Here is a 14,846-nt window from a genome sequence, read left to right as displayed (position 1 = left end):
ACAGCCACCACTGCAACTACCAAACTCCACAGATCCATTCAACAGCTCTAACATTTACAGTCAGACACACACGGCGGTTTCTTTACTGCCGAATTAGAGCTCACAACTCGCACCAAAGGCTAACGCTGCTCCGATGTGAGTGCCTTTGCTGGCTAGCAAAACATCCTGGTGCAGACTATTTACTGGAGTTTACTAGCCTGTCGTTCATCCGTTCTTTCAGTGTCCGATAGTCCACCATGAACATTTTCGTCACATCTTGTCTCGTCAACGAAACTGAAACATAGATTTCGACTTATTATTATTATCAAGGTCTATTTTTAGCTCATCATCGCCTCATTTTTGCCATGCAAAAAGGTCGTTGACGAAAAGTTTTCGCCATAGTTTTCATCAACACTGATCACCTTTATGTTGAGGACTGCGTGCAGGCAATTCACACACTCTGGATTTTGCCCCTTTAATGAAAGAGAGCAGCAGTTTTAGCGAGGCTTGATTTTAAATCAGAGCTCATCTCACCTGGTTGGTGATAAAAACATGTTTTGTCTCTGTCGTTCAGATCAACAGAGAAAAGAGAGAAGATACTCCGCAGATAATGCCATCAAAAAGGTAACCACTGATCAACTGTCTAAGAGTTTTTCTTAGAGGTTATTAAAAGATATGTCAAAGCAAATACTGTATATGAATGTGTGTGTTTCCAGGTGGAGTCTCCCCTTCATAACGGTGGCACCAGACATGCTTCTCTCTCAGAGGAAGAAGAAAACCTGGCAGTGCTTCGGCGGTAAGGGGTCAAATGTCATCCTCAGAGCCAATGGACAGTGATACTGAGCTCACTTGTCTCTGTCTGTATCAACTAACTGAAAGCTCTCTCAACGTATAATGTTTAAGAGATACACAGTTACCACGACTGAAACTTGTATTGTGTGTTTTTGTGTTGCAGCCACGTGATGAATGAACTGCTGGAGACGGAGAGAGCGTATGTGGAGGAGCTACTGTGTGTGCTGGAGGTGAGTGTTTGCCATGTCACACATTCATCTGCTCTCTGTATCAGCAGCTCTGTTGATGTAACGTACTGTATGTAATATTAAACTCAGGGCTACGCAGCTGAGATGGACAACCCTGCCATGGCTCACCTCATCCCCAGCACCCTGCTGAGCAAGAAGGTCGTCTTGTTTGGCAACATGTCGGAAATCTACGAGTTTCACAAGAGGTATGCGTCTTTATGCTATGCTAAGCTAAGCTAATTAGCGGCATATTTACCATACACATCTAATTAAACTCTTAAATGTCATGTCGTTTGTCTCCAGGACATTTCTAAAGGAACTGGAAGCATACACTGACTGCCCAGAGCTAGTGGGCCGCTGCTTTTTAGAGAGGGTAAGTGCTCACTTCCTGCTCTCTGAAGCCAATAACAAATGTTAATCTCAAAAAGCTGAATTCACATACTTTCATTTGCGTCCGCAGATGAAGGACCTACAGATCTACGAGGCATACTGCCAGAACAAACCTCGCTCTGAGAGCTTGTGGAGACAGTGCTCCGACTGTGCCTTCTTCCAGGTCTCACCTCTCTCCTCATACCGTAGTGACACCTTTTGTCGGAAAATTCCTTCTCAAATTTGCTTAAAAATGAGGTGTTGAAAAGAATTCAATCGAAGTGTGTGAAACACCCTGTTATGTGTTGTGAACCAGGAGTGCCAGAAGAAGCTGGAACATAAACTTGGTTTGGACTCCTACCTCCTTAAACCTGTCCAGAGAATCACCAAGTACCAGCTACTGCTCAAGGTGAGCTGTGTCCATGTACTGTACACACTCCATGTGCGGTTATATCAAACTAACTTTTTGTTGTGCGTTTGCAGGAGTTGTTGAAGTACAGCAAAGGCTGTGATGGCTGCGACGACCTACAGGAAGCACTCTCCTCCATCCTGGGGATCCTGAAAGCTGTTAACGACTCCATGCACCTCATCGCCATCACAGGATACGAGGTCAGAGAAATAATTTGACTCCAAGAGATGTCGTTTAGCTGATTGGCTGATTGGCTTGTCGAGAGTGGACCATAATTGCTTCCGTCTTTTCTCAGGGTAACCTGTCAGAGCTGGGTCGCCTGCTGATGCAGGGCTCCTTTAGTGTGTGGACGGAGCATAAAAAAGGTCACGCCAAGGTCAAGGACCTGGCTCGGTTCAAGCCCATGCAGAGACACCTGTTCCTGCACGAGAAGGCGCTGCTCTTCTGTAAGAAGAGAGAGGAGAACGGCGAGGGCTATGAGAAAGCGCCGTCCTACAGCTTCAAACACTCGCTCAGTGTAAGCTCACATCGGTCAGAGTTAATATTTGTCCTCTGGGTAGGTAGCAGCGAGAGATCAGGGCTGACTGTGTTCTGTCTTTGACCTCTCAGATGAGTGCGGTGGGCATCACAGAGAGCGCCAAAGGAGACAACAAGAAGTTTGAGATCTGGTGCAACTCCAGAGATGAAGTTTTTATCGTCCAGGTACGATCACTCGGCGTCACTGCTTTGATCGATGAAGCACCTCCATCACTGCTAATGTCACTGTCATTGTTTGTCTCATCCAGGCTCCGACGCCAGAGATTAAAACAGCGTGGCTGAACGAGATCCGTAAAGTTCTGACCCAACAGCTCAAAGCCTGCAGAGGTATCGTACCAACACAGCTGCATGTGCTCGTTTTTGTCTTTCGCACAACCTTCTGCTTTCAACTGCGGTTCATGTTTCAGATGCCAGTCAGCAGAAGAGCTCCGACTCCGTCTCCCCGAGTCCCACCAGCAACACCTCCATCTCCCTAAGGTTGGTGTCTTGCCTTATAAACTGTATGTCAAGGCACACCCACAGATACGATGCCTTTTATTTATCGCTGTGTTTTCGTCTCTTACCCAGTCCCTTTCGTAGCAGCGGCCAGAAAAACCAGAAGAAGCAAGAGGAGAGGAAGGCGGAGACGAGCTCAGTGTCCGACTCCTCGTCTTCACCCAAACATAAGGGTGAGTTTTGCATCCTCGTGCACTGACATACAATGAGTTCATTGTTGGTCAACTATGGCTGAAAGCTGCAGTGTAAACTCACTGATCTTCTTCTCTTCGTCACCTTCATCCTCATGGTTCCTCTTTCGGTCTCTATTTTCTTTTCTGTTTTTTGGGGTTGTATTTATTCCTCCGTTACTACAACACTCTCTTTTTCCTTTCCCCCTGCTTTCCATTTCATACCATTGTTTCCAGATGAACCAGTGACCAGTCCGACCACTGACAGGTCTTCAGTGGCTAAAAAGCGTTTTACTTTGCAGGGCTTCAGCAATCTCAAGAGTCCGAAAGGTAACGTTAGCAGACCTAAAACAGGCACACGAAGCTTAGACCAGTTTAGTGCCATTAGTCAGACTATATGTGACTATTGCATTCTTTTTTAATTGATGAAAAGTTTAATTCAGGAGGCGCTAAGATAGGAATGGACAGTGTTTTCCATACAGCCAGGTCAGCCTTTTAATGAAAGGTCTGTCATTGCCCCCCGTTGGACCTCAATCACAGCCTGATGCAGTGTAATTGGTCCACATGTTGCTGTTATGCTGCAGACACACTGCCCCCTGGTGGTGAAGGTGTAGCATTGAGACTGCTGTAGTTTCCTCTGCATTAGATTCACCAGATCTTTGCACTGATTGCAGAAGTTAACATGTATACATCAGCTCGCAGCAGCAGCAGAAGAGGAAGTTTTTTAATTTTTTACTAAAACTAGCCTGTAAAAATATTCTGTTACAAGTTAAATTCCTGCGTTTAAATGTTACTTAAGTAAAAGTGTGTGAGACTTACAGCAAGGACTCAACTTGACTTGATTTTCACCACAGTGACTTGGGACTTGCTTGAGACTTAAAAGTTACGACTTAGGACTTGCTTATGACTTGCACATGTGTGACTTACTCCCATCTCTGCTTGCCGCAGCAGCTGTAGGTTTGAACCCGCAGCCCTATTCTGCATGTCAGTCCCTCTCTTTGACTCTAAACAACTGTCCTATCAAATAAAGACAAAAAGCAAAAAATAATAATTAAAAAAAAGTAAAAAGTTAAAAAAAAAAAAAAAGTTAGATAGGGCAGTGGTTCCAAACCTAGGGGTCCTGACCCCAGCAAGGGGCCACTGAAGCTTTGAAGGTCCTTCGTCTTTTTAAGGGGTGAAAGAAAACTTTTCATAAAAATATACAGTAGGCCTGTGTCTCAAAATTTCACTATTTTTTTTGTGAAGAAAACTAAATGAAATTCATAATTTTTAATGTTTAGATTACTCTCTTCCTAAGAGCCTCACCCTGCATCAGAAAAATACACCGTTAAATCAACCAAAGAGCTCATACGACAAGAGAAGAAGGGAGAAGGAAACACTGAATTTGTCATAAAAGAAGCCTGTTAAGTCTGTTTGATTGTTAAAACTTTAAACGAAATACATAACACAGACAGAGAGGCAAATAGAAATTCCTCTGATGTAATGTTCACAGGAATCTGCTCAACATTTCATCCAAATCGCTCATTTTACAGAAACTTCCTGCAGGTATTGCACTCACTGTTTGGGTTGATTGCACAGTTTATCAGTTGTCCTGTGCTGTTATTGTTATACATTGAATATTATATGAAAAATGCATGAAATACGCTCCTTAATTAGGGGCTGTCAGTTTAATCAATGATGGAAAAGGGGTCCCTGAAGGAAAGTATTGGGAAGCCCTGATTTAGGATCGGACATTGTAAACAGGAAATGTAGTTTTTTGGCTGATGCTGATCGTAGACTGCAGGTTACATTTGTTACAATATGTACAAGCGTCTCACTGGTTTAGATATTTAAAAACATCAAACACTGGCCAAAGGGCTTTACAGAGGGATAAAATAAGCGGGAGGTACAGTTGGGTGTCATCAGCGTAACAGTGGTTGGAGATATTATATTTCCTGCACATAAACCCCAGAGGAAGCATAACATTCTGGGGAAGCATCTAATGAAAGTGTTAAATCTCTGAGGCCGTTCTCCTTCTTACCTTTCTCTTCTTCTTCTTCTTCTTCTTCTTCTTCTTCTTCTTCTTCCCTCCCTTCACTGTTTCTGCCTGTGTGGCCAGGCTCGGCCCTGAGCCCCGAACACAGCTCCAAACGCCACTTGGTCAAGAGTGACCCCACACCCTTTGGGTTCAAAGGTATAATGTCATCCCGTAACATCGGGCCCATCTAATCCTAGATGCCATCGTTCATGGTCCCATGTCTTACCACTAAAGCATACTCCAGTGTTGTGTGTTTCCATCATGTAGACTTCACCTGTGTCTCAAATAGAAGGACGTACCTCGACATGATGTAAACCTTGATCCATCCGTAGACACTGTTCTTCGTACTGTCACCCTCCATTTGCCATGACAGTGTTGTGCATGTGTGGAGAGAGGAATGTGTTGTGTTCACACAGACTATTTGCAGGTCCTGGAAGGTTTCAAATCAGTGATATAAAGGGTTTAAAAATTCCTTAACCCAGCTGTATTTTTATCATGATAGATTTTGTTCGCTCTATTTTCCAAAATACTCGCTCGCTCGCTCGCTCGCTCGCTCTATCTATCTATCTATCTATCTATCTATCTATCTATCTATCGTTCTATCGTTCTATTGTTCTGTCTGTCTGTCTATCGTTCTATCGTTCTATCTATCTATCTATCTATCTATCTATCTATCTATCTATTGTTCTATCATTCTGTCTGTCTGTCTGTCTATCGTCCTATCTATCTATCTATCTATCCATCTATCCATCTATCCATCTGTCTATCGTTCTATCGTTCTGTGTGTCTGTCTGTCTATCTATCTATCTATCTATCTATCTATCTATCTATCTATCGTTCTGTCGTTCTATCGATTGTTCTATCGTCCTATCTGTCTATCTATCTATCGTTCTATCGTTCTGTCTGTCTGTCTGTTCTATCTATCTATCTATCTATCTATCTATCTATCTATCTATCTATCTATCTATCTATCTATCTATCTATCGTTCTGTCTGTCTGTCTATTATTCTATCTATCTATCTATTTATCTATCTATCTATCTATCTATCGTTCTATCGCTCTATCTATCTATCTATCTATCTATCGTTCTATCTATCTATCGTTCTATCATTCTGTCTGTTTGTTTATTGTTCTATCTATCTATCTATCTATCTATCTATCTATCTATCTATCTATCTATCTATCTATCTATCCATCTGTCTATCGTTCTATTGTTCTGTCTGTCTGTCTGTCTATCTATCTATCTATCTATCGTTCTATCGATCGTTCTATCGTCCTATCTATCTATCCATCTATCCATCTATCCATCTATCCATCTGTCTATCGTTCTATCGTTCTGTCTGTCTGTCTGTCTGTCTATCTATCTATCTATCTATCTATCTATCTATCGTTCTATCGTTCTGTCGTTCTATCGATTGTTCTATCGTCCTTCCTATCTATCTATCTATCTATCTATCTATCTATCTATCTATCATTCTGTCTGTTTGTCTATTGTTCTATCTATCTATCTATCTATCTATCTATCTATCTATCTATCTATCTATCTATCGTTCTATCATTCTGTCTGTTTGTCTATCTATCTATCTATCTATCTATCTATCTATCGTTCTATCGTTCTATCGTTCTATCATTCTGTCTGTTTGTCTATTGTTCTATCTATCTATCTATCTATCTATCTATCTATCTATCTATCTATCTATCTATCTATCTATCTATCTATCTATCGTTCTATCATTCTGTCTGTTTGTCTATTGTTCTATTGTTCTATCTATCTATCTATCTATCTATCTATCTATCTATCTATCTATCTATCTATCTATCTATCTATCTATCTATCGTTCTATCGTTCTATCATTCTGTCTGTTTGTCTATTGTTCTATTGTTCTATCTATCTATCTATCTATCTATCCATCTATCCATCTATCCATCTATCCATCTGTCTATCGTTCTATCGTTCTGTCTGTCTGTCTGTCTGTCTATCTATCTATCTATCTATCTATCTATCGTTCTATCGTTCTATCGTTCTGTCGTTCTATCGATTGTTCTATCGTCCTTCCTATCTATCTATCTATCTATCTATCTATCTATCTATCTATCTATCTATCTATCTATCTATCTATCTATCTATCGTTCTATCGTTCTATCATTCTGTCTGTTTGTCTATCTATCTATCTATCTATCTATCTATCTATCTATCTATCGTTCTATCGTTCTATCGTTCTATCATTCTGTCTGTTTGTCTATTGTTCTATCTATCTATCTATCTATCTATCTATCTATCTATCTATCTATCGTTCTATCGTTCTATCATTCTGTCTGTCTGTCTATTGTTCTATCGTTCTATCTATCTATCTATCCATCTATCCATCTATCATCTGTCTATCGTTCTGTCTGTCTGTTTATCTATCTATCTATCATTCTATCTATCTATCTGTGTATCTATCTATCTATCTATCTATCTATCTATCGTTCTATCGTTCTATCGTTTTATCTATCTATCTATCTATTGTTCTGTCTATCTATAAAATTAGCTTATATTAGCATAAAGACTGGAAACAGGGGAAGACCGTAGACCTGGCTAACGTGATGTCATCCATTGGTTTGTGGACTCCACTTAAAGCCTTGAAATTCACCATGTTAGCCATCGCCATCTTGTTTTTTGGGGGGCAGAAGTGATCATAATTGAGAGGGGCGGAGATGAGCCCAAATGTTAGGTGCTAGCTGAGTTAGCACACTGCATTTACAGCTACAGTTAGCTGTAGTAAAAAAAAAAAAAAAAAAACAGCTTAAAACCATGCTGAATTTCTATTGTAAAGTTTGGCATTTTAACACGGGAGTCTATGAGGATTGACTCGTTTTGGAGCCAGCCTCAAGTGGCCATTAGGGGAACTGCAGTTTTGCACACTTTTCCATTGGCTCCGTTTTTCTGCCACCTCCTAGCTTTGATTTCGGCGCAGAAGGCCAGGCAGATTTTGTCACATTTTTTCAGAGCCAGGCTAGCAGTTTCCTCCTGTTTCCAGTCTTTATGCTAAGCTAAGCTAACTGGCTGTTGGCTCCAGCCATGCACTGTACAGAAATGAGAGTGGGATCGATCTTCTCAAGATGCTGTGTCCATTTTCACCGGGGAACACTCAACAAAAGTCAATGGATGAATGACTGAGAAAGTGTTTGACTTCTTCACTAACCATGTCAACGGGGAGACTGCGGGACTAGTTGGCTGTCTCATTGACCTGCTGGCTGTCTCTCCTCCGTCTAGAGCCGGCTCCCCATGTCACTCTGAGCAGAGTCAAATGGATGAGCACCTCTAGTCTGTTACAGAGCAAGCGGCAAGGTACAGCGCCGCTGTGAGGATCAGCCGCTGTGGGCGTAGATGTGCTGTGGTTTGTGGTGGTCGTGGTTGATTTGACCAGAGGTAACGTGTAGCGAAAAATCAATCCGCCTGTCATGTAGCCTTGTATTGAGCGTTATTGTCCATTTTAACTTGTAAATAAGGAATTTGAAGTCTCAGTGCAAGGCTACATGACACTGATTTTTGTAAGATACCTACTCTTCATCAAATCAATCGCTCTCTCTTCTTCTACTATTGGGTGCTTTGGGTTAGTGGTGGAGTAACGTGGACAATAATAAGAATTCAGCGCAGTCAGAGCAGCCTTGAAATAAATCCAGGTGATTCAGATCTCTGCGTCCTTTGATCGTGAATCCTTGATTTACATTGGTTCATGTTTTACCGGGGTCTGTCTGCCGCTGTCATCGATCCTCTCTGGGATTTTGGAGGTTTGACCTTTGGTTGTGTGTGTGTGTGTGTGTGTGTGTGTGTATGTATTGATTTGTCAGATAAACATGTTTTGACAGAGATCTCTTTGTTTGTGTGTTTTGCCCCTGTGTAACTGGGACTCTCTCTCCAAGTGGCATTCAGGTGCTCCTGGCGAAATTCACATTCACGAACATGTGTTGTGTCCGTCCTTTAATATTGACAGAAAACACTCTCAAATTAGTGACCTAGGACACATTTTGATGCCACGTGGAGCAGGAGCGTGTGTGAAACAGATTCCTCAAGTCACCTCCCATTTCTCATTATCACATATCCCGTCTTTGCCTCTAAAATGTCCTAACCGTTTACCCTTCTGTCCTCTCTGCGCCACCACCCACTCACAGGCTGGAACAAGGCGTCTCTCTCGGTGGACGCCTCCGAAGAGAACGATGGGTACTCCAGCGGCGAGGACCCCATGAACTCTGACCCCGAGGATGATGTAGGAAGGAAGCTGGTGAGCCTGAACCTGTTCACAGTATATGATTCTCCATCTTTTGCTACCTCTAATAGACTGTCTTTGGTGACCTTTGACCCGTCAGGCTCCAGGGAAGTACACAGTGGTGGCAGACTGCGAGAAGGCGGGACCTCAGGAGCTGTCTGTCAAGAGTGGAGACATGGTCCAGCTGATCAGAGAAGGAGAGGAGGGGCAGTGGTAAATATCTTAGTCGATTCCTGATTTCACAGGGCTGAATGAATCCTTAAATTTGTTGTCGGGTGGAGTCACTGTTTGTTTAACCCTCTGTAGGTTTGTGAAGAACCTCCGCAGCAGTAAGGAGGGCTGGGTGGCCGCCGCAAACCTCCTCAGCCTCATCTCAGAGTCCAAGTCGTCCCAGTCACTCAGCAGCTCAGGTATGTTTCCATAGATACCATACAGGGTCTGTTGACGACTGCTAATGTGTTCGTCCTCTTGAGCCCACATCTTGGATTTTTGTAGCTGAATCAAACTCTTGTTCCCTCCACAACGTGAGAGCTGACACTTCTCACGTTCACGCTCTTGCACCTCCCCAGAGTCCCCTCCGTGTTTACTGTCTACCTGCTTTGCTGCTTCCTGTTTGGTGCTGCAGAGAGGGTGCAGTTACGAGTTGTTGACAATGCTGACCAAGCCTAAAAAACTTTCAGTCACATTAAACATTTCAAGAGTACGTCAAGTTAAGAAAACAACTGACTTAAAGGAGATCGGATCTTTGAAGTTGGGCTGTATGAGGACCTCGCCATCTGTGTTCAACCTGGAACAAATAAAGCCAGCACTGTTTTTGTTTGTGTGTTTGTCCTGCAGATGGCAGCGTCTCCGGGAACCTCAGCACTTCCTCCAGCTGCAGCGAGACCTACACCAGCTTCTCCGACATCAAACCCTGACCTGCGAGCACTGATTTCTGTGTGGAATTACAAAAACCTCCAGGAGGACAGAAGCAAAGTGTTTCGTCACGGACCATCAACGTCACAGTTTGTCGGATCGAACCAAAAATCGAAACCATCACTGTATCTGCGAATGTTACCAGTGTATTTACAGCCACCTGTGAGGCTCACGCAAACGGACAATAGCTCTTCTTTTTACCTTGAACGTGGGTACAAGTTTAAGTGGCAGAAAATTCAGAAAGCATCAGGGAAAAATAGTTCCTCGACACACACCTTACAGTCATGTCCAGTCTTATATTTAATCCCTTATATGTAGCATTGAAGGCGACACGTTTAAAGAATATCTGCACTAAACGTGAGCTCTCACCAGCTCACGAAACCCCTTCAAGTGGATAACATCGCAGCATAGCGGCAGATTCTTGTGTGAAACATGGACAGGTACAGATACTATCAGACCGGTATTTCACATGATGCTTTAGTGTCAAACATTAATCGTACACTGTGAAAACTGGCAGCTGGCTGCAACAAGAAGAAATGCTTTGGGTGCATCGTGGAGCATCTGTGAGCAGGTCAGATGTGCAGGGCGTGTTACTGTAAGTCTTGTTTTTGTATGTGGGAGACATACTGGGTGAAGTGTGTTGAATCCCTTGTAGTTTCTGGCGGGCCAGTGGTGTCAAAGTAGTTTTCATTTCTCATTCAAGGATGCTGTATTCCTCCCTTGTTAATAAGAGCTTCCTATTCCCTAGTTTCACAGTTTATAAGAAGTATCACCGGGTGAATGTCACCAACAGCACGACCTGGTGGTCAGATGTCATGCACTTCTCCAGCGACACATACAAATCACTTACACAGAGTGCGGCAGCTTGGAACAACTTTTGAACCTCTTTCTTTCCCCCAAGAGTAATCGTCTAACTCGCCTCTGAACTGCTCTGGATTTACCTCTCAGGAAGCCCAAGGAGTTGCGTGGGCAGGCAGGTGTGACTGCATACCTGCTTGTGTTGACTACATGTCTTTGTGTGTGAGCATTCCTGTGCGTGTTGTGCTTCAGAACAAATCCAACAAGCTGATGTCACAGGCTCCCAGGGTGGCTATTTGGCTGCAGACAGCAGCTGGGTCAGAAAAGTTCCCATTTGGGGACGTTTTAGCGACGTCATGCATTTACCTGCTGAGTAAAGTTAAAGGGATAGTTCAGATTTTTTGAAGTGGGGTTGTATGGGTTACTTATCCATTGGCAGTGTATTACACACAGTAGATGTCAGTCAGCACACCCCCAGTTTGGAGAAGCAGGCTGGAGTCTGACACAGAAGCTAAGCAATGTACTGCTGTGGATGGGGGCCGGCAACAAAACGTATTTTAGCCATCTAAAAAAAGCCCGACCTAAAGAAAATTAACATCAGCGTAAGTGTGCGCTATATTGAAAATACCTTTACTACTTTACCTTAATGTCAGAGCGTGATTTTCAACTGGAAAATGAAGCTGTTAAATCGCTCTCTTCACAGCCAGACTCCATTGAGAAAAACAGCGATTTAACATAGCTGAACACAGGAGCTGCTGGTCTATTACTGCCTTAATCAGTTGGTTTGTTTGTGTAACAGTGTGACTTCGGGGTTTAAACAGATTGGTTTAGAGTCACAAAAGTCACACAATAACACAAACTAACTAACTAAACAAGGCGGCAGTAGACCAGCAGCTCCTGTGTTCAGCGAGCTAAAATTACCATTTTTCTCAATGGAGTCTGGTAGCTTTGATGAGTGCATAGATGGGGCTGTCAGACAGAAAGGTAAAGTTGTGAAAATACTCTCAATATAGCATATTGACTTTTTTCATAGGTGGGACTTTTTAGGTGTGTAAGACATTTTGTTGCTGGCCCCCATCCACAGCAGTACGTTGCTTAGCTTTCGTGTTAGCCTCCAGCCTGCCTCTCTAAACTGTGGGAATGCCAGCTGACGTCTACTTATTGTAATACACTGAGTACGGCTCAGTGCCCCATACACCACTTTAAAAAAATCCAAACTAGAAACAACCACCCTCAATACTCTGCATATAAATCTAATTTTGGCTCCATGTCTGCTGCACTCACCTATCTTTGGTGTGCACTGCAGCAACAAAAGCAGGCTTTGTCCCCTCCCTCTGCTCCCAGCCCCACTAAGGCATGTGACAGTAGTCACTTCTGTGCACGCAGGGCTAACCAGGGCCCGGACCTTCCTTAACATGTTTGCACCACCAGCTCCGTGACAGTATTTGTTTATTTACCATGATGTCGCTGAGTAACTGAAAAACGAGGTGCAAAAAAAAAAATACTGACAAAAGTCTGACTAGTGGTGTGAATTACACAGCAGGGGTGGTGAGTAACATAAGTTGGCCCTAGCTGGCCGAAGACGTTGATACGGGTGCATAGCACACCTCTGACAACCAGCTGCTGTGACAGACACACACAAGCTATTTCTAACACTGAATGACACCTTCTTACCTTGTTTTTCAAGGGTGAACTTATTTTTTATACCCCAAGAATTTCTACTGTATCCACATGGTGCACTGTAAAACAATCTGTTCCTTTTTGCCATCTTCAATGTTGAATGTGTGACTCTGTTATTGTAACAGAAAAAATGCAGCATGCTGTTCTACTCAAACCAGCCCCACCTGTTTTATTACTGAATATGAGTTGTTCACTCCGCCACTGATAAACACCACTGTGGTTATGTTAAAGGAATAGTTCAGGGTTTTTTTAAAGTGGAGTTGTGTGTAATACTTATCCACAGACAATATGTTACATACAGTAGATGTCAGTGGGCACACCCCCAGTTTGGAGAAGCAGGCTGGAGTCTGACATGGAAGCAAAGCAATGCACTGCTGTGGATGGGGGCCAGCGACAAAGTCATTTGTTTGATTCACAAAAAAAAAAAATCCCACAGTTTAAGTTTGTGCTATATTTAGAATATTTTCACCACTTTACCTTCATGTCAAACAGTGATTTCCAACTGGAAAATTAAGCCATTATAACACTCTCTCTTCACAGCCAGACTCCATTGAGAAAAACAGTGATTTAACATTGCTGAACACAGGACCTGCTGGTGTACTGCTGCCTCTCTCAGTTCGTTTGTTTATGTCATTGTGTGACTTTGGCGATTAAACGGGTTCGTTTTGATTCACCAAAGTCACACAATGACACAAACTAACTCACTAATCAAAGCAGCAGTAGGCTAGCAGGTCCCATATTCGGTGAGGTTAAATTACTGTTTTTGTCAATGGGGTCTGGTGGTTTTGGGGAACTGAAGCTATTAAAGGCAAAGTAGTTGAGATATTCTCAATATAGCGAACTCTTAAACTGATGTTGATTTTCTTTAAGTGGGATTTTTTTAGGTGGCTAAAATATGTTTATTGCTGGCCCCCATCCACAGCAGTGCATTGCTTAGCTTCTGTGTCAGACTCCAGCCTGCTTCTCCAAACTGGGGGCGTGCTGACTTAAATCTACTGCATGTAATATGCTGTCTATGGATAAGTAACTCATACAACCACACTTCAAAAAATTGAAACTATGCCTTTAAATTCAGCCCGGGCTATGATTAGTGCTTGTGATTGTTTTCGCTGAGAACCACTTTTCTCCTCTAATCACAACACGCGTGTCGTCCCTATGAAAGGGAAGATTCTTCTCCAGAAAAAAGGAAGGCCTTTCTGTGTCAAACTGTGAGCTAAACCAGAGAGTAAACTGTGGCTGGCTTTATGTGTTGATCTGTGTAAGTTCTGTAAGACTGAGAAATGTATGTTACACTTGTACAGATGTGTCCTCTATACCTCACATTGTTTTTCCTCGAGAGCATGTACATTGTGAAGAGGATTTTGCGAGTCTCCTTGTCTCTCTGTGTCCCATCTCTCTGTGTCGCATGTTCCTCATAAACCTCTCATGTCAAAGTCCTGAACAGGGCGAGTCTTTTTACCAGGCACTGTTGTATTTTGTGAGAGTTTATTTTCTGCCCTCCTGAAAGTTTACACGGGCACTAAACTTTTCAGTGTTCTATCTCGATCACACGATATAAAGCTTGTCGAATGATTTGTACTTTTTGACCTGGAGGCCGGAGAGACGAGAAGGGTTCTATTTTTTAGTTTTATGCAGCACATTGCAGCAACCACTGTCTTTATTTTCCTATTGTATCTACTGAGTATGGTGTTGATATAAAGATATTATAATAATGAGACATATCTGTGTATATTTGTACATATGTAATTCTGAATTGTATGTAAAAATTAAAAGCAGCTTTAATAAAGTCTGAGATGGTTTCCCTTTTTTTTTTGGATTTTGCCTTTTTTACAGGATTAAAATCCAGTTGACTTTATTTTATTAAGATTATAATTGATAACTGACTCAATTTTTATATGTTTATCAGTCTTTTACTAGTTTAATAACACTGCCAGTGCTATAAATGATGCGTTGTGATCCGGAAGTGTAATTCGAACCACGTGGAATCTAACCTCCAATGGGCTTTTTCCAGTTTAGACTATCATGGTTCGGCACGGGCTGCGTTCGAATATGAACAGCATCCGACCTTCCGTGTCTCCTCTCCTTTATTATTCCCTGTCAGTGGAGCAGAAAGGGAAGTTATATCTCGCAACATGTCTTAAATTAAAGAATCGTGACTCAAGTTGTACTTTTAATAGTTTGAATGCCATTTATAACCGTAAAATGTGA

General features: G+C 42.4%; 1 protein-coding gene across 2 annotated transcripts in view; it reads left to right on the top strand.

Moving 5' to 3' along the window:
* The window catches only part of mcf2la (mcf.2 cell line derived transforming sequence-like a), a 71,540-nt gene extending 58,575 nt beyond the window's left edge, over positions 1-12,965 (top strand). Inside the window, exons 16-34 of one of the 2 annotated variants that reach the window (XM_049569962.1) lie at positions 554-603; positions 696-775; positions 935-1,001; positions 1,089-1,204; positions 1,302-1,371; positions 1,459-1,551; positions 1,684-1,776; positions 1,851-1,976; positions 2,072-2,293; positions 2,386-2,478; positions 2,562-2,640; positions 2,721-2,790; positions 2,881-2,981; positions 3,216-3,308; positions 5,077-5,151; positions 9,151-9,260; positions 9,346-9,458; positions 9,552-9,655; positions 10,083-12,965. In XM_049569962.1, the coding sequence (XP_049425919.1) occupies positions 554-603; positions 696-775; positions 935-1,001; positions 1,089-1,204; positions 1,302-1,371; positions 1,459-1,551; positions 1,684-1,776; positions 1,851-1,976; positions 2,072-2,293; positions 2,386-2,478; positions 2,562-2,640; positions 2,721-2,790; positions 2,881-2,981; positions 3,216-3,308; positions 5,077-5,151; positions 9,151-9,260; positions 9,346-9,458; positions 9,552-9,655; positions 10,083-10,162 (1,835 nt within the window). In that variant the 3' untranslated portion in view covers positions 10,163-12,965. The remainder of the gene's footprint in view (positions 1-553; positions 604-695; positions 776-934; positions 1,002-1,088; positions 1,205-1,301; positions 1,372-1,458; positions 1,552-1,683; positions 1,777-1,850; positions 1,977-2,071; positions 2,294-2,385; positions 2,479-2,561; positions 2,641-2,720; positions 2,791-2,880; positions 2,982-3,215; positions 3,309-5,076; positions 5,152-9,150; positions 9,261-9,345; positions 9,459-9,551; positions 9,656-10,082) is intronic. The other variant, XM_049569964.1, reaches the window with a different exon arrangement.
* The last annotated feature ends 1,881 nt before the right edge of the window (positions 12,966-14,846 follow it).

Source organism: Epinephelus fuscoguttatus, linkage group LG24 (genome assembly GCF_011397635.1).
Source record: "Epinephelus fuscoguttatus linkage group LG24, E.fuscoguttatus.final_Chr_v1".
NCBI lineage: Eukaryota > Metazoa > Chordata > Actinopteri > Perciformes > Serranidae > Epinephelus > Epinephelus fuscoguttatus.
This window is presented reverse-complemented; position numbering and strand designations above follow the sequence as displayed.